The 18,811-nt window shown below is 49.3% G+C and overlaps 2 protein-coding genes across 2 annotated transcripts; one reads left to right on the forward strand and one right to left on the reverse strand.

Moving 5' to 3' along the window:
* Window positions 1-89: 89 nt before the first annotated feature.
* Window positions 90-6,693, reverse strand: Aip (aryl hydrocarbon receptor interacting protein). The gene is made up of 6 exons (XM_051193549.1): window positions 6,453-6,693; window positions 3,458-3,637; window positions 1,585-1,773; window positions 890-1,066; window positions 665-806; window positions 90-401 (listed from the first exon to the last, which is right to left on the reverse strand). Exons 1-6 carry the CDS (start codon window positions 6,549-6,551, stop codon window positions 196-198), a joined length of 993 nt encoding a protein of 330 aa, XP_051049506.1. The 5' UTR covers window positions 6,552-6,693; the 3' UTR covers window positions 90-195.
* Window positions 6,694-11,135: 4,442 nt separating this feature from the next.
* Tmem134 (transmembrane protein 134) lies at window positions 11,136-16,579 on the forward strand. Its single transcript, XM_051193550.1, has 7 exons — window positions 11,136-11,615; window positions 12,431-12,495; window positions 12,876-12,965; window positions 13,080-13,156; window positions 15,889-15,933; window positions 16,082-16,135; window positions 16,214-16,579. Exons 1-7 carry the CDS (start codon window positions 11,151-11,153, stop codon window positions 16,294-16,296), a joined length of 879 nt encoding a protein of 292 aa, XP_051049507.1. The 5' UTR covers window positions 11,136-11,150; the 3' UTR covers window positions 16,297-16,579.
* Window positions 16,580-18,811: the final 2,232 nt, after the last annotated feature.

Consider the following 18,811-nt stretch of genomic DNA (forward strand, 5'->3'; position numbering starts at 1 on the left):
GTGGGGAACGAGGATGAGAACCTGATCTCTTGCCTCCCATTAAGCCAGTGATGACCAGCCTTTGGGATTGATTAGCTCGGCAAACCAGAGAGATAAATAAGGCCTTTATATACACAGAAGCGCAAAGTGGCAGTGGGGGATGGACAGGTGGTGGCAGCAGTGGGCTTGGCAGAGCAGGACGGGACTGAGGCCCGGTCAGTGGGAGAAGATGCCTCGGAAGCGGGCTTTGTCCTCCTCATCCTTCTGTCGGAGCCGTGTCTCCAGGGCCCGCAGTTCTCTGCTCACCACAGGTGCCAGGGCAGGGTCTAGCTCCAACACCTTGGCAAAGTCAGCCTGGGCTTCCTGGGCATTCCACACAGCAGCGTGGGCCTTACCCCGCTTGAAGTAGGCCTTGACATTGTCTGCAGGGACATCAGAGAGCAGAAGGCAGGCAAAGGCATGAGAAGAGACTGGCCAGCCTGTCTTCTGGAACCTGGGTCTACCCGCCCCATTGTACCACCATATTTCCTGGACACATCCTTTACCCTTCTGGGGTGGAGGCTCTGGTCAGGCTCTTGGGGGGAGTTCAGAATGAGGAGATGTCAGGGTTAAGAGCTGGATCCATATGCCCATAGCACTGGGTGGGAAGAGGCCACTCAGGACTACCACAGGGCCTAGAGCTTACCGTCATACTTGTTGAGGATGGAGGAGCAGTGATCCAGCACTTCATAATACTCCTGAGCCACCAGCTTGCACTGGCAGTAGTTGAGTAGCAGTGGTGTGATCTGCAGGTCTAGCTGGATCCAGTCAGGTGACCCAGGCTGCTCCTGAGGTGTGTGGGGGCAAGGAAAGTGGAGACCATGAGATGCGGCTCTGCTGCCCCCACCCCCTTGCAGCCTCTGGGGTATACCTTCATCTGCAGGTTCTTGAGGCAGGCAATGGCATCGTAGTACTTGGCAGCAGCCTCTTTGACCTGCCCCTCACGGTATAACCGGTTACCCTCTTGGTGGATGAGTGGCACTGCCTTAGCTTTCTCCTCATCTGTCATTGCCCACGGGTCCTGCTGATATGAGCCAGGGCTCTCCACCTGCCAAGGCAGGGACCAATTCAAGGCAGAGCCCATGAGGCACCCCAGAGTCCTCTGCAGCAAACCTGACTGGCCAGCAAACCCTAGGCTGACTGGGCCTCTGACATTAGACGCTGGAAACCAAGTCATTTGTCCACTGAAGTCTCAGCACTCACACATCATCCCTCTGTGCCCAACCATCCCGGGCACTAAAACCATAGCAATGAAGATAATGGCAAACACATATGCCCTGGCAGAGCTTATGTTCCATGGAAACTAACCTAGGTAGACAAAAGGAACGACCTAAACCCCCAGTACCTTCAAAACATGGCCAGCTGTGGAGAAAAAAGATGGGCTCACAGACAAAGGATAAAAGAGTCACGGTGGATGGTCAATCCTCCCAAAGAGTTGATCACTGAGGTCAGAGGGGAATTGCAGAGTCCTAGAGCTTCCACACATTTCCCTATCCTTGCCCCTTTCCATAGCAGACCAACCATGGACATGAGGGTGTAGACAAAGCAGGGGGCCTCACACCTTACCTTCAGCATCTCAACATGGAAGATGAGGGGTTGAGGGTTCTGCTGCAGGGCGTCCAGGTCTGCATGACCCAGGGAATTATGCTCATGCATCTGAGCGATTCCGCAGCAATGCCTCTGGCCCTCCAGGGGGTCCTTGCCCTCAGCAATGTTTCGGAGGCTCTTGGCCACCAGAGGATACAGGACTACATGCTGCAAGAAGACAGCAGGGGGTCCATCAATGTGTGCAGGTACTGACCACACAAGGTCAAGTCCCAGCCCCAGCCTGCTCAGAAACAGGAGGGGTTTTCCCTCTGGTGTCTGTGTTTCAAGACAAGGTTTCTCTGCCTTCCTTTGCTGAGATTAAAGGCATGTGCCACCACTGCCAGCTTCCTCTGGTGCCTGTCTGCCTTCTCAGCCTACTTTCTCAGTAGTCCTCAGCTTTGCCATGATCTCTGGCCATCAAATCCAGCACCTGCCCAAGCCACAAACAGAGAGACCCACAATTCACTTCTGCCTCCTGTCCTCGATCCAATATTAGTCTCTTCTCATTGTCCCTTCCCCCTTAGGGATGAATCCTACAAGCCAAACTCATTAACATCCTGTTCCCAGCACCACCGCTTCCTTCTCCCGCCCCACCCTCATTCACATCAGGGCAGCAACTTCAAATCCCCAGGAGAACTGGGAGTGGTAGTGCATACCTTGGCAGGCAGAGCCCTGAGTTCGAGGCCACCCTGGTCTACAGAGCAAGTTCCAAGATAGCCAGGACTACAGAGAGACCCATATCCAAAAATCAAAACCAAATCCCCAGGGGGAGCATCTTGTTGTGGAATATTAGTTTAAGATGTGTTACATTCGTTTATGCTGTGGAATATTTGTTTAATCATGCAAAGATGTGTTGCATTCTTTTATGTTGCATTTGTTTAAAAGCTGTGTTATTTTGCCTGTCTAAAACATCTGATTGGCCTAATAAAGAGCTGAATGGTCAACAGCTAGGCAGGGGAGAGAAATAGGTGAAGCTGGCATGCAGAGAGAATAAATAGGAGAAATCTAGGCTTGGGGGGAAAATGAGGGAGGAGCAAGAAAAGGGAGGAGGACACCAGGGACCAGCCACACAGCCACACATCCAGCCATGGAGTAAGAAAGAAAGAAAGACATATACAATAAAGAAAGGTAAAAAGCCCAGAGGCAAAATAATAGTTAAAGAGAAACAGGATAATTTAAGTTAGGAAAGCTGGCTAGAAACAAGCCAAGACTGGGCATTCATGACTAAGAATAAATCTCTGTGTATTTAGTTGGGAGCTGGGTGGCGGGCCCCAAAGCGTGAAAAAAACAAGACTACATGATACTTTGATGCACCCATTATCCCACATACTCAGGAAGCTGAGGCTGGAGGACCATTGAAGTCTGGGAGTTCAAGAACATCTTGAGTAGTACAGGGATTCAAAATAACAAAACAAAACAAAAATCAGGGGCTTGGGGAGATGGCTCAAAGGGTAAAGTGTGAGCACCTGTGTCTAGATTCACAATACCCATGTAAAAGCTGAGTGTGAGTTCCAATGTGCCAACAACTCCAACGCTGGGAGGTAGGGACAGGTATATCCCTGGAGTTCTCAAGCCAGTCTAGGGCACCCATACACACACACAGAAACAAAACACCTGCTTCTAAAGAGTGGGGCTGGGTGTGTAGCTCAGAGGTAGTGTACTTGCCTAGCATGTTTTATAGACAGGAAAAGACAGGACTGTGGCCAGGATACAAGTCAGGAGACCGGTGAGTTTGGAAGATTGCTGTGATTAAAGGCATGTACCACCACCTCCCAGCTTAGTCTGGAGTGACTACATGGGTAGGGGCCATAGGGCATGGCCAGACAAATGCCACAGACCCCAGGACTGATACCTTGACATCACAGAGGAACTGGGCAATCTCCCCTTCACGCATGGTGCACACAATGGTCTCCCACACAGGTAACTTGAACTTCTTGCCAATGATGAGCTCCATGGGCTTGCCACGTGTTCGGCTATCATCTAGTATGGAGCCTTCATCATCACTATGCAGCGTCCGGAAGTGGAATGTGGCCTGTGGGGTCACATGGGATATCAGACAAAGGTACAAATCGTCAGCAAGGTCAAATTTAGCCCTACTTCTAAAGATGTGACAAAGGATAAAGTTCTCCTTGGACCACCAGCTAGCCCTACACCTGACTTTATCCCACCACCTCAGTGAGAGCTAAGCCATAGGCAGAGAAGTAAAATGCCCAGGCACATGGCTACTGAATGACAGGGCTGAGACAAAGAGGCTGTTTCCAATGACACTTTCAACAAAGATTTACTGAGCTCCTACTATATGCCTACTCTGTGCAAGACACAAAAACACAGCAGTAAATCACACAGAAGCCACAGACCCATCGAGCTCTCACTGTCTTTCTAGTGATTTTTCTTTTTCTTTTCTAGCATTTTTAGCAAAAATAAATAAATAAATAAACAAAGAAACAAACAGAACTGGGGATGTGGCGGAGGGTGGGGCTCTTCAAGGAGGCAAAATTTAAGCAGAGCTCTGAAAAGAGTGAGCTAGGCAGGGACTAAGATAGGACCTTTCTAGGCCAAAGGAACAACAGGTACAAAAGCCACACACTGGGGCAACATATGTGGTGTCTAAATGCAGCAAAGCCAATGCCACAGGGCAGAGTGAAGACCGAGTGCAAACTCCACGGAGTCCAGGGATGAGCAGAGATGAACTCCACAGGGCGTGTAGGGTATCATAAGGACCTGAGTTTTGACTCTGAGATGAGGACCACTGGGTAGCACCTAGCAGAAGTGGAACTTGATCCAACTTAGGTTCTGTGGCTATGATGTGGTCACTTTTAAGAGGGACAAGGACAGGAGGAGGGAGCAAGATGAACAGTTTCTGTATGACCCAAGGGAAAGTCAACTCTGCCTGGACTGATGTGGACTGGAGACAGCACAGCTGGTGTAGATTAAGACTGTGCTGCCACAGCTGGGCATGGAGATACACACCTGAGGCAGAGCAGGCAGATCTCTGAGTTCAAGGCCGTCCTGGGCTACCCAGAGAGTTCCAGGACAGCTAGAACTACACAAAGAAAGCCTGTCTTGAAAAACCAAATGAGCAAACAAAAAGACTGTCGTGCCATTCCAACATCAAGGTCAGTGGGGCAAGGGGAGCCAGGCCTCCACATGAGACAAGAGTCTGGGCAAGGAGATAAGATCACTTTAGAGTGAGGGCAGACAGAAGAGGGCTCAACACAGAAATCACAACAGGGTATGGCTAGCTGAGCCCACACTCTGACCTGCTACATGGCTGTGCTGCCTCTCTGAAGTCAGTTTCCACACCGGTAACACTGAATCAACTGTATCTGTCTAGCATCGTGGGAGATAAACCTATAAACATATACCACAATGCTCACTGATAGCTGGGCTTTTTCCTTTTCCTTCCTGCTGGGAATGAAATCCAAAGCCTCCACATCTTAGACAAGTACTCTACCACTAAGTCACATCCCTACCCCTGGTGATATTTTAAAATTACATTTATTCATATGTGCTATAGTGCCTGTATGAGGTCAGAGGACAACATGCAGAAGTCACTTCTTGGGGCTGGAGAGACGGCTGCTCTTCCAGAGGTCTGGAGTTCAATTCCCAGCAACCACATGATGGTTCACAACCATCTGTAATAAGATATGGTGTCCTCTTCTGGCCTGCAGGCAAACATGCAGGCAGAACACTGTACACATAATAAATCTTTTTTAAAAAAAAGTCACTTGTCTTCTACCATCTATCTATCTAGGTCCTAAGGATCCAACTCAGGTCATTGTCAGTCTTGGCAGCAAGTGCCTTTACCCACTGAGCTAACTTACCAGCAGGAGATTGCCCCCACTTCCAAACCCCTCACAACTATTTACTCTTGCCAGTTCCTAAGTTCCTATTTACTGGGTGCCCCTACTCACAGATTTTTCTACCCTTATAATAGTCTGTTCCATCTAGAATCCCCCTTGCCAGACTTCTTCCAAAGCCTGCTTTCTACCTCTTTCTACTTTTTAAGACAGGGTCTTACTAAGTTGCCCAGGCTGGCCTAGAACTTATGCTTTAGCCAAGGTTGCCTCGGCTTCATTAGTAACTGAGATTCTAGGTCTGTGTCACCAGGACCAGCTTGAAAATCCCTTTTTTTATGTACAGCTGATCACTACCACCAAACGCCTGCTCTATGCTCTAAGCATTTACCCACCACCTCATTAGGCTAGACTCTCAACCTGCTGGCCTAACACTGCTGGCCAGGGACACACATTCACTCACAGAATTCTTGCTTTTGGCTCACTGCTATCAGCTCACAAAGTGATTAGAGGTCTGCAGGGGCAAAGCAGGGTGTTTCCTAGAGTGTTTCCGGAGGGTGCATCTAAACTTGGTGCCTAGATGCAAAAGCAATGCTACTCTCAGAAAGTTGACGAAGGGGTTTGGTCTGGAAAACAAGATCTCTGGGTCTCTGTGTTTTCGAATTCCAGGGCCTCAGTTTTCCCATCTTAACCAAGAAGTTGTTCTAGATGGTTTCAGAAGGCCCTTTACTCATAAAATGCATAAACTTTGAACCTTCAGGTCCTAGAAACAACACTGAGGTCACACCCACCCCCAAACCAGTTGGAGATGACTGACACCCACCCCTGCCCAATGCAGCACTAAAACAAAGCCAAGGGGCGGGTAGTTATATGAATTTACTCCCACTTAAATCCAAACCAATCAGCGTCGAGTTCGGCATGTGAGAGGTAGGGTGACTAGCGGCTGCTCTGGGCATGCGCAACCTCTCACCTACGGCCTCCTCCCGCCTCGCATGCGCACCGCGCCTCAGAAGAGAGATGGGGGGAAGGGGAGAGAGGATGGACACGAACCTTAGTGCCATCCTGAAAGTCAGGCAACTCTCCTCGGCCTTCCTGTATCACACGCTTTTGGATCCCGTCCTCTCGAAGTCTTGCGATGAGATCCGCCATCCTCTTTCCCCGCTGCTCTCTTTCGGCAACTTCCGGACTCGCTCGGTAGCTTCCGGACCTGCTTCGGCAACTCCTATAGCCTTGGCAGCTTCTGAGCAAGCGCCATGTTGGCTGAGGGCAGAAGCCAAAAAGGGAGGAAATAGAGAAAACAACCGTGATTGGTTCTCTGTGCAGCGGGTTTAACGCGGCGCCGGGGGCGGAGCCTGAACCTGACTAGGGGCGGGACTTGGTTGGCCAGCGGGGCGCGGCCGGGACCTCCCCTATCAATTGTGCTGTTGCCTTTATTCGGACTGGATTTCTCGTGGCTGCGTGCCACTTCATTTAAGTGTAAATGCCCTATTAACAGCATTCCAGTTAGGAAAAATGAAAAACGAAAAAAAAAAAAAAAACCCCATTCATCCGTGGATTCCCTTTTGGCCCTTTTATTTTGCATACTTAGCATAAATTATGACTTGTATAGATTCTGGACTCTTGCCTTCAGGAAAAAGAGAAGGAAGCCTGATGTGGTGACACACTTAAAACCCTAGCGCTCCGAAGGTGGCAAGCAGGAGAATCAGGAGTTCAGGGTCATTCTTGGTTATACATAGCCAAACATGGAGAACATAAAACCCCTGTCTTTAAAAAAAATAAAAATCTAGCCTGGGATGTAGCTCAGTGGTATACCACTTGCTTGGACATGGTGAGCAGTCCCCTTCCCAACCCCAACCCTTAAAATCGAGTTGAGGGTCAGTATCCCCATGAGAACCCCAACACCTTGTGGGGTTGGGTGAGTGCGTGTTTGTGCATAATAAATAGGTGCCCATAGAAATTAGGGAAAGATGGATGATAGCAAAGAGTTACTGCAGGGTGAGAAATGATCTTTCTCTCCCCGCTGGGAATCTAGTTGTAAACAACAGCCAGGAGATTTTCCTGCTCACAAGGTAACAGAGTCTCTGGGCCTCTGCGGTGTCTTCATGCTGTCCTCATAACCCAGAGGATTATCGTCTTTCCCATGAGTCCCAGGTGCTAAGTGCTTTACATATTCAGACTGGTTCACTTTCCAATGAGAAGTCCTCAGAGAGGGGCAGGGCTTCTGAAGGGAAAGTGAAACATGCTTGGTTTTGTTTTTTACCAACACAAAGAGCTTACTGGCAAGCCCTACCAAATTTTAGTAAAAAGTAGTCTGCTGTGGCTGGAGAGATGGCTCAGAGGTTAAAAGCACTGGCTGCCAGAAGATGTGCTTTCAACTACCAGCACCCACATGGCAGCTCACAACTGTCCATACTCCAGTTCCAGGGAATCTGATATCTTCATACCAATGCACATATAATAAAATTAAATAAATTTTTTAAGTAGTCTGTTGTACTCATGTTCCAGAAAGTACAACAGGAGGGGAAGCTGACAAACATGGCTGATTTAGTTTGATTCATGAGCCAGATAAATATATGCCACAGCAGGAAAGATGAATATAGATTAAAAAATAATAAAATATTAATCTAGGGGTTGAAGGCGCAGCTCAGTATTAAACCCTTCCCTAGCATGTGAGAAGTTCTGGGGTCTTTCTCTAACATGCATACCCACAAAGTGAGCTAATTGAATATACTACATAAATGTGTCAGTGTTCTCAGTGAAATATCAGTTGTGAAAAATTACTGTATGGGCTTGAGTAATGGCTCAGGAGATAAGAGCACTGACTTCTCTTTCAGAGGCATCGGTTTGATTCTCAGCACCCACACAATAGTTCATAACCTTTTGTAAGCCCAGTTCCAGAGGACTGGATATGCTCTTCAGGCCTCTGTAGGCACCAGATGTGTGTAGTGCATATACATACATGCGGGCAAACACTCAAACACACTTAAAAATACTGTATGATCATGATCACTGAGGTGTCTAAATAGCCAGTACATAGAGACAGAAAGTAGAATTGTGGGTTGAGAATGGGGAAGTTGTTTTTTAAGTATGGAGTTTCTATTTTGCAAAATTAAAAAGCTCTAGATTTGCTGCACAATAGTGTGAATATATAACAGAACTGTACAGTTTGAAACTATGAGAACAGCAAATTGATGTCATATATATGTAATGTTACTTCAAGAACAAATTTCCTTCAAGAATAAATTTTGTTTCATACACAAAACAAAGCATGATAATAAAGACAAACCGAAGATCAAGTAGGATTTTCTCCAACAAGGTAAGACTGGAGTAACATGAGAGGTATTTATGTCTAAGGCCAGTGAGATGGATCAATGGGAAAAGCACTTAAGACAGGGTAGAGAGTACTTGCTGCCCTTCCAGAAGACTGGGGTTTGGTTCCAAGAACCCACATGGCCACTCACAGCCATCGATAACTTCAGTTCTAGGGAATCTGATCCCCTCTTCTGATCTCTACAGATACCAGGCACACATGTGATGCACAGGCATACATGTGGGCAAAACACTAATGCATATACACATAAATCTTAAAAAGAAGAAGGGGGAGAGAAGAGAGAAGTGAGGATCTGGTAAAGGCATCTGCCACAGAGTCTGACAATCAGAGTTAGCCCCGCCTACACACAGTAAACAAAAAGAGCCTTCTTGCATTAAATTCTCCTCTGACTTACATGTGTGCCAGGTCATATGCATACACATACATGTTTGTGTGCATATGCAAATAAGTAAGCAAATTAAATAAATAAATAAGGAAGAGCAAGAGGGAGGAGAAACAGGAAAAGGAAAGAAGGGTGTGACAGGGAAGGAAGGAAGGAAGGAAGAAAGTAAACAGTGTAGTGATGTAAGCCTGTAATCCCATTATCAGAGAGGCTGAGGCAGGAGAACCTGTAGCATTGTCTACATAGTAAATTCTAGCCCAGTAAGAGCTACATAGACAGATACCAGTATCAAAAAGAAAAGCAAAACAAAACAAAAACCCAACCAACTAACCAAAGGGAAGGAGAAAAGTAGTACCTTGTACTCATCAGACCTGCCAGCTCTTAGGAATCTGGATGACACCAGAGGCTGAGAAAAAGCCAGAAGCCTCAGGATGATGTCAACTCACCACAACTCAGGAGAGCACCTGCAAGTTTTGTGAAGTCACCGGGGTAAATGCCCTATGGCCTGGACATCCACCTGCTGGAAGAGGAGCCCTCCCACCCGCCATAGGAGACAGCAGTGATTTGTTCATTAGGTCAACCTGAGTGGGACCCCTCTGGGGCTGAGTGCTGGAAGTGCCTGCAACTAGTAGAAACAGCAAACAAGATGCATATGGAAACCATTGTCACTGTGTGGAAAAATAGAAAAATGTAAACAACAAAATGAGCTTGATACGTGACACCATGTTTGTAAATTGCAAACACATCCACACAGAAGACAATGCCATGTGTGGGACAGGACAAGCAGGGTCTGCTGAAGCACAGTGAGGCTAGATCTCAGGAGATGTGGAGATGAGGGAAAATGGGAAGTGGTGAGAGAAAAAGGAATTACCATAACTGGATTGGAGCCCTTTCACAGTAGGGAAGTGCCATAAACTGAGAAATGGAGTCGACTCAGTTATTTATATGAGGTCATAAAATGCGAGGGTGGGTGGACTTTGAAGAAGACAAAAGCTTTGTGAGCTAGAAAGATGTGGGTTCAAATCCCAGATGCACCACTTTGCCAACCTGCCACAGATGTTTATTGAGCATGTATTCAGTTCCAAACACTCCTGGGCACTGAAGAGAGAGCAGTGAAGAAAATAATGCCAAAAACTGGGGGCTAGAGAAATGGTTCAGGAATGAAGAACAATAACTGCTCTTTGAGAGGACCTGGGTTCGAGTTCCAGCACCTGTGTCCAGCAGCTCACAGTTGCCTATAACTCCAACTCCAGGGAATACTGGCTTCTGGAGTCTGCTGGTATTCACATGTGTGCATGTACCACACACATAGAAGTGACCACTCAAACACTGCTGGGGAGAATACGGCAGAAGCATTGAAGGTCTGAGGCTAGCTTGGGCTACACAGTGAAATCCTAGGATACACACAAACGTTTGCTCAGTAGGCGGTAGGCTCAATTACCATCATGGAATAAACTGGGCTTGGTGGTATAAGGTGGAAGAAGCAGGAAAAGTTCAAGGTCATTATCCACTACACATTGAGTTTGAGACCAGCTGCACTATACGAAATCTTTTTGTTGTTGTTGTATCATGGTTATCAAGACAGGTTTCTCTGTGTAACAGTCCTGGCTATCCTGGAACTCACTCTGTGGACCAACCAGGCTGGCTTCATACTCATTGAGATCTGCCTGCCTCTGCCTTCCAAGGAGTGTGTCAACACCGCCAGGCAAGAAATCTTGTTTTAAAACACACACTCATGCACGTGCGCTCGCGCCCCCCCCACACACACACAGAGAGAGACACAGAGAGAGAGAGATCACTTTGGCTGCCTCGTGGACTCTGAATTAGAGGAAGCCATATAAGTAAGGTCTGAGCCTCAGTTTCCAAATCTGCAAAATGGCAAGAACACCCCTCCACCGGAAGCTGTGGTGAATAGGATGGAGGAACAGATCCACAAGTCTCCATGGCACAGGAATGTGAACTGGGATTCAGTCCACCTCTTGAGATCTGAGCCGCTGGGCACGGGCACTCCTACCCCCCTCCTGGCCATGTAAGCATGAGCCTAAATTATGCCTGGTCACAGCCCAGGCTGTCGCTCACCAAGGAAGCCTCTGGGTGGCGCTTTGGGTCCCGCTACCCGCGAGACGCTGACGTGATCCGAAATCAACTCGGCGCTCTGCAGTTCAGGCCTGCGGAGACCAGCCGGCAGGGCGGGGCCGTTGTAGAGGGCGGAACTTCTCTCCTAGGGAGACGGGGCGGGACCTCGCGGGGGCGGGACCTGTTTGGTGGGCGGGGCCGTGGAGGGCTCAGATGGCGGCGGCGCTGGGTGCCTAGGCGGGCGGGGGCCATGAGTGCCACCCGACCCCAATTCAGTATCGATGACGCCTTCGAGCTGACCCTGGAGGATGCAGGGCCTGGGCCCGAGTCCAGCGGGGTTGCCCGCTTCGGGCCGCTGCACTTCGAGCGCCGGGCCAGGTTCGAGGTGGCTGATGAAGATAAGCAGTCCCGGCTGCGCTACCAGGTGAATGGCCCGGCCCATCTCACCCTCTTGTCCGGGCTAGGGCGGGACCCCAGGCCGGGCCCCGGAGAACCCTAATTCCAGAGGCTCTACCTAGAGACCCAAGTGGAGCGGGAAACTTTTCCTCAGTCTTGTCTGCTCATCCAGAATTATATCCTTGCTCTCTGAACTCCGAGTTCGGTCCCCATGCAGCTTTGGAGAGCCGCAAGCCCGGACCAGGAACTGCCCACCTATCCTAAATACTGACACCCCATTACCACCCCTCCGGGCTTGGGGAGCACTTTGTATCTAAACCAGACCTTGTCAGTCCTTGCAGCATCCCTTGAGCCCCAGGCCACAGGACCTATGGAGAATCTGCATCCTGTCTGTTTTGAGAATCACCCTAGCTGTAGAAGACCCTGACACATGATGTGTTTACCCATCTCTTGACTCCAACTACACCATAAATCATTGTCCCAGATAGCCTTCCCCAACCCTCGGAACTAGAGACCCGTACTCTTGTTATATCAAATCAAGAGCCTCTATGCTGGGCCCCAGAAAAATCTAAGAACCCCATTTGGGTGGTCACCTGCTCCTGGGATCCATGCTGAGAGCCCTCCACCCACTCCTGCTGACTTCTGTGCCAAAGCCCCCAGCAGCCACCTGCTTCCTACCTGGGTTTCAGTTTCTGAATCATCAAACCGGTTGTGCTGGGAGGGCAGGGAGAGCAGCTGCCAGGCATGCCAGGCAGAAGCTGTCTGGCTGCTTTTCTCCTCTCCCCAGAGGGGAGTGACAAGACCCAAACCCAGCAACCTTTCTGAACCCTGTGTTCTGGACAGAACCTGGAAAATGATGAGGATGGAGCCCAGGCCTCTCCAGAGTCCGATGGGGGAGTCAGCACCAGGTCAGGGCCAGGTGGGGACCCACTCTACGTCCCAAGCCTCATATCTCCAGCTCCTGTCTGCAAGAGCCTACCTAGTCCTACTACTGTCCTATAAGGATTCCTAGCCCTACTTCCCTCATGGGATCTCCTGCCCAGCTGGGTCACCTTACCCTAGCACCTAGTGCCTCTAACTTACTGCTGCCAGGCTTTTTATCTCCTAGGAATCCTCACTTTAACTCGGCCCCCACCTCATTTCTCATAGCACACCCACTGTATAATTCACCCTCACCCTCCACCTTGTCCCCTTTCAGAGCCCTCTATCCGCACAGTTAACCTCAGTCCCTGCACACACCCTCATCTTGACGCTATCCTCCCCCCATCCCCACCCTTCTGTCCTTCAGGGATTCTGGGCACATGTCCATCCGTAGCTCTCAGTGGTCCTTCAGCACCATCAGCAGCAACACCCAGCGCTCCTACAATGCCTGCTGCAGGTGAGAGCCCCTCACATGGTTGAGCTTCTAGGGGTCTTCTGCTTCTGTCTCAGCCAGCCCTGGCTCCTTGCCTGCTTCACCTCTTTGACTTGTATCCATTTCTCCTGCTCCCAGCTGGACCCAGCATCCTTTGATCCAGAAAAACCAGCGGGTAGTTCTGGCCTCCTTTCTGCTCCTGCTGCTGGGGTTAGGTGAGTGTCCTGATGCTCTGTCTTCCCTCCCTCCCACGAGCAGGCTCTATAGCCACTTGTTACAACTGAGCAACTAGAGCTATGAGAGGATTAGCCCTGATCATCTGTCCTGAGAGTCACAAAGGGTGAGACTGGAAACCCGATTCAGTGCTTTTAGATTATTTCCTTTTTTTAAAGTTCTAAATTTAATATGTTTATGTGTAGCCCAGAAAGTGAAGTATGATCTTGAACATTTGATCATCCGGCCCTACATCCCATATTCTGGGATTACAAGTGTGCACCACTATGCCCAGCTTGCTCTCTTTTTATTTTTTTTATCTTTTTTTTTTAAAGATTTATTTATTGTGTTTACAATGCTCTGCTTACATGTCTGCTTCAACACCAGAAGAGGGCACCAGACCGGATTACAGATGGCTGTGAGCCACCATGTGGTTGCTGGGAATTGAACTCAGGACCTTTGGAAGAGTAACCAGTGCTCTTAACCTCTGAGCCATCTCTCCAGCCCCACTTGCTCTCTTTTTAATTAGTTACTTTGTTGTTGTTTTTTGTTTTGAGACAGGGTTTCTCAGTGTAGTCATGGCTGTCCTGGAACTTGCTGTGTTCCAGGCTGGCCTGGAACTCAGAGATCCTGCCTTTGACTCCACAGTGCTGGGACTAAAGACATGTGCTTCACCCACCCACACCTCACCCCACCTCCTAGCTGCTTATTTTCTTTTCAAATTTAATCTGTTTAATCTACCAGAGGACCAGAGAATTGAGCGGCAACAGCTTGCATTTGTCCCATGTTGACTGCTGACAAATCAACACAGTAGTATTCCCCCACTTTACAGAGGACAAGCAAGAGGCAGGTTCACAATTCAATCCCAGAGCTCACGATACTAGAGCCCCGTGGTCAGGTGTAGGGCCTGCTTTTTCTTCTCTGGAGTCTGTGATCTGACTGGACCTCTCTCCACTCCACACTGTTCAATGGAGAAACTAAGGCCCAGCGCAGGCAGTTTTACAGCCAGATACTTCTTTATGGGATTGAGATGCAAAGTCCCAGAACATCCAAGGTTGAGATCACAGGGGGCCATAAGGAAGGACTAACTTAGCTGCCACCCTAGGTCCCCTTCCCTTCCTTCTCCGGGAAGGTCAAATACTGGAGCCAGCTAGGTCTCCTGGCCAGAAATCCAATCTCCACCTCTAGGTGTTTGAGTGCAGGGGATAGAGCTGCCATTTGCCAGTGGCACTGTAGGCCAGGCACTGGTGACATCTAATTGCCATCTAATTGACATCTCAACCCAGCAAGGCAAGCATTGATAGCATCCTGGTTTTGGAAGTAAGGACACACAGGCTTGGATTGGAGCGGGGCTGCCTCAGGTTGCAGCTGGGAGGAAGATGAACTGGGATGTAGAACCACACCTGTGACTGCCAAGCCTCCGGATCATCAGAAAGCCACAAAAGGCTCTAGGGAATTAGGAAAAAATGTTTGCTCTAAGACAGAGGAACCCGCATCCTGAGCCAGGAGCACAGAGTGAGTGTGAACCCCTTCGAGGTGCTCTTTGAACACAAAGTCTGCACAAGTCCATGATGGCCCCACAGGTTCCCTGGCTCCACCCAATCCCATCAGTCCTCGAAAACAGAAAAGTGGGCCCAGGTTTGACCTCTCCACCCAGGCCATATCCTTGCCTGGGACAATAGGCCTGTCCCAGACTTTTCCAACCCAGGTTCTTCTTGTTCAATCTCATCAAGTGCTGGTGGCTCTTAGAAAGCCTTGGGTTCCAGACTCAGCCTTGGCTGTGCTGTTAGCTCTCCTGAATTCTTTCTCTGCCTGGATGATGGCCACAGCTACAGCTTCTCCTGTGTCCCACTGGGATATGGTTTAGTTTATCAAGGCATTGCATTGAATGCTTAGCTCAGGGCCTGGCAATGCTGTTACTGCTCCCTGGGCTGACTGAAGGCAGCCACTTCAAGCTCCCACTTCCCACACATGGATCATAGCTTTCAGGATCTTGTTGGTCCTTCCCGTGAGAAGGGTCATGAGACAAGGACCTATCTGCTGTTCTATTACACTTATTTATTTATTTGTGAGTATGTGGGGGTGGAAGGAGGCCACATGTGTGCCACAGCCCAAGTGGGTTCAGAGGATAATTGCAAGATCAGTTCTCTGCTTTTACCTTGTGGATCCAACTGATTGAACTCAAGTAGCTGGGCTGTGTGGCAAGCTCCTTACACACTGAGCCATCCTGCTGTTGTCCCTGCCTGCCTTCTCTCTCTCTCTCTCTCTCTCTCTCTCTCTCTCTCTCTCTCTCTCTCTCTCTCTCTCTCTCTCTCTCTGAAGGAAACAGGGTCTTTTTTATGTAGTCCTGGAACTCCATTATGTAAACCAGGCTGGTCTCAAACTCCCTGAGATCTGCCTGCCTCTCTCTCCTGAGTGCTGGGATTAAAGGTGTGCACTACCATGCCAGGCCCCTATCTGCCTTTTGTGGTGGAATTCTTGGTACCAGGCATGCAGAGGGTGTTCCGTAAGTGTTTGCTGAAAGACTGAAAGGTCACACCAAACAGCAGTAAAAATTTCCATTTCATAACTATTTCCCAGGGACTTAACCCTGAAAGCACAGCTTCGTGAGCATCCTGGGGAGGTACTCTGCCCAGGGGACAGCAGTCTAGGTGGGAGCCAGGCTGAGTATTGGCTCTGGAAAACTCTGCCCTCACCCCTCCTATTCTTCCCCTTCACTACCTCCTGTGTGCAGTACTTATCCTGGTCGGCGTGGGACTGGAAGTGGCCCCCTCTCCAGGTGAGCGCCCTTCCTTTCTGGGTCCTTGGCAAACCCTCCCAACTCCCAGCACGAATCAGCCACCGTCCAGGAGAGAGGGGGGCCTTCCCGGGCAGCTATCGCTCCCAGGGACCCCTAGTCTCGAGCTGTCCGCTTCTTCCTACCGCAGGCGTCTCCAGCGCAATCTTCTTTGTGCCAGGCTTCCTGCTGCTAGTCCCGGGAGGTGAGAGTGATGTGAGGTGGGGCGGGGCGTGGGTGGGGAGGGGCCAGGCCCTCTTACTGACAGACACCGCCCCCACAGTCTACCATGTGATCTTCATCTACTGCGCTGTCAAGGGCCACCGCGGCTTCCAATTCTTCTACCTGCCCTACTTTGAGAAGTGAGCTGCAGCTGGACAGTGGGATACCAGAGATACAAAGATCAAGCCACCTCCACATGTCCACAGGGTCGTCTTCCAACCTATGCCCGATTCTTCCCCTTTCACCTGGAAGGAAAGGCCCTCTGGGACTCTCACAACCACCAGTCCCCTCTGGATTTGCTCAGGAAGTTTGGGGCATGCCAGCCTGGGGACATTGCCCTTAATCTGATATGTGCCTTAATTTATTCCTGGGCCCTGAACTCCTGGGTTGGTGTAATTTTGTGCTAATAAAAGGGTCATTAATCCCAGCAGGGACAGTTGCAGTTTTCTGCCCCACCAAGCCTGGCCCAGCCCACTAACAACCACAGCTCCCTTCTACAAAGGTTTAGTAAAGGACTCACCTGGGCTGTGGAGGACCACCAACCTCTCATGGCATCTGGGACAACCTGGTGATCTCAGGTGTACTCAAGGTCACCACCATGACCAGGGCAGAGCTGGATGGAGAAGTGGTCCCAGCCTTCCTGTCTTTAACCTTGAGGAGACTCAACTGTCCCCATCTGTGTAACAGACCAGCTCCCCTACGGGTGGCCTTATCAAAGGGCAGTAAGAGATGACGCAGGCCTGGGGCCTGGAGGCTGGTATCCTGGTTCCAGCCTGGCTCTAGGGCCCTCGGCTACCATAGGCATCGCTGAATGTAGGCCATGAAGGACAGCAGTGCTCCTCTGCACACTGCCCTACTTCTTGTGCCCAGAGCTTGGGAAACCAGGGAGCAAAGTGTGTGGGCGCACAGCTTCTCAGCAGGGCAACACAGTGACAAGACGACTTAGAGCTACCAAGTGTTTGAAACACTATCTTAGATTTTTGGATCGGGCCTCTAGTAACATCTAAAACATACAAAAACTAAAACAAACAAAAAACCCAAACTCTACTGTAAAGAATACTGAGCTCACAGCAATTAAGAGGAAATAAGCTGTGCCAAGCACTTATCCAAATCCAGTCTTAGAATCCTTAAAGCCTCAACCCCATTTCTCAGATAGGAAGCCCAAGCCCCCCCCCCCAGTTTACAGGTGAAGACCAACTCACCAAGGACAAAAACAAACCCAAGCCCTTCTGAGTTCAGAGAGAGGGGGAAAATGGAACAAGGCCACCAAAAGACCAGCTGAGTGAATGTTCCTTCTTCTAGACCAAAGCATGGGTGTCCTCAGAACAGGATGCTGGGCACCTGGGTTGCTTGCCTTTACTGAATGAGTAGACACCTAGTCTTTTGACTTGCTCCTCTCCTGACCCACCCAGACCCTCCATCCTCAGACCTCTAGTCAGAACACCTGAAGCAACGTGACACTCTACAACTAGCAGAGGCAAGGACTGGTGAGAGGCAACAAGGGTTAATGTATTTTCTGCCACACCTGACAGCCGGAGTTCAATCCCTGGGACCCACATGATGGAAAGAGAACAGACACAGACTCCCACTTTTCTGACCTCCACATGTGCTCCCTGGACACTAGATCATGCATGTGCATGCACACACACACACACACACACACACACACACACACACTAAACAGAAAACGGAGGGAGGTGGGAGATAAAGCAGCGGATAAAGTACTTGCTATGCAATTGTAAGTATCTGAGTTGCAATCTCCAGAACACACATAAAGCCAGACACAGTGGTGGATGTCTGTCATCCCAGCTCCTATAGAGATGGAGGCAGGAGAATCCCTGGAAGCTGGAGGCCTGGTGTCTAAAGTTCCTAGACAGCAAGAGCCCCACCTATCTTAAAGCAGAAGGTAACAACCAACTGAGGTTTTCTTCTGATGTCTGTGCTACGGAATCTTCATGCCCCACCCCCCAGATTTCTTAAGATTCAGATTTATTTTATTATTTTGTGTGCATGGGTATTTTGCCTGCCTGTATTTCTCTGAACCACATGTATGCCTGATGCCCAAGGAGGGAGTGAGCCTGTGCATGGGTACTGGGAATCAAATGACTGAGCCAACTCTCCAACCTGATCCTTTTTTAAACAAGAGAAGTGAAAAAGACAAAATCCAAGCCGACGGTTTTATAACCAGCATACCCACACAGTTATAGTCCAATAGGCATAATGAGAACATGGAAAACAAAGGAAAATTTCAAAACTGATCACGAAAAGAAAGCTGGCACAGTGCTCACAGGGTAAAAGCACTATCACACACCCCTGCCAGCTTGAATCCAGCCCTCAGATCTACTGTGCAGAGAGAACCGACTCCCCAGGACTGCGCTCTGCCCTTCACACATGCACATGGCAGGCACTCGCCTGCACTCACAAGCAAGAATAATGTTTTTTTGTTTAAATATTTTTCTTTCTTTCTTTCTTTCTTTTTTCTTTTTTTCTTTTTTTTTTTTTTTTTTTTCTGTGTGTGTGCATTGGTGTTTTACCATGGGTGTAGGGTCCGGTCCCCTGGGACTGGAGTTATAGACAGGTCTTATAGACAGGAGCCATCTCTCCAGCTCAAATGTTTTTGCTTTGTTTTAACAGTTTCACTGTGTACTCTGCCTGTAGT

This window comes from Phodopus roborovskii, unplaced genomic scaffold (genome assembly GCF_943737965.1).
Source record: "Phodopus roborovskii unplaced genomic scaffold, PHOROB, whole genome shotgun sequence".
Classification (NCBI taxonomy): Eukaryota; Metazoa; Chordata; class Mammalia; order Rodentia; family Cricetidae; genus Phodopus; species Phodopus roborovskii.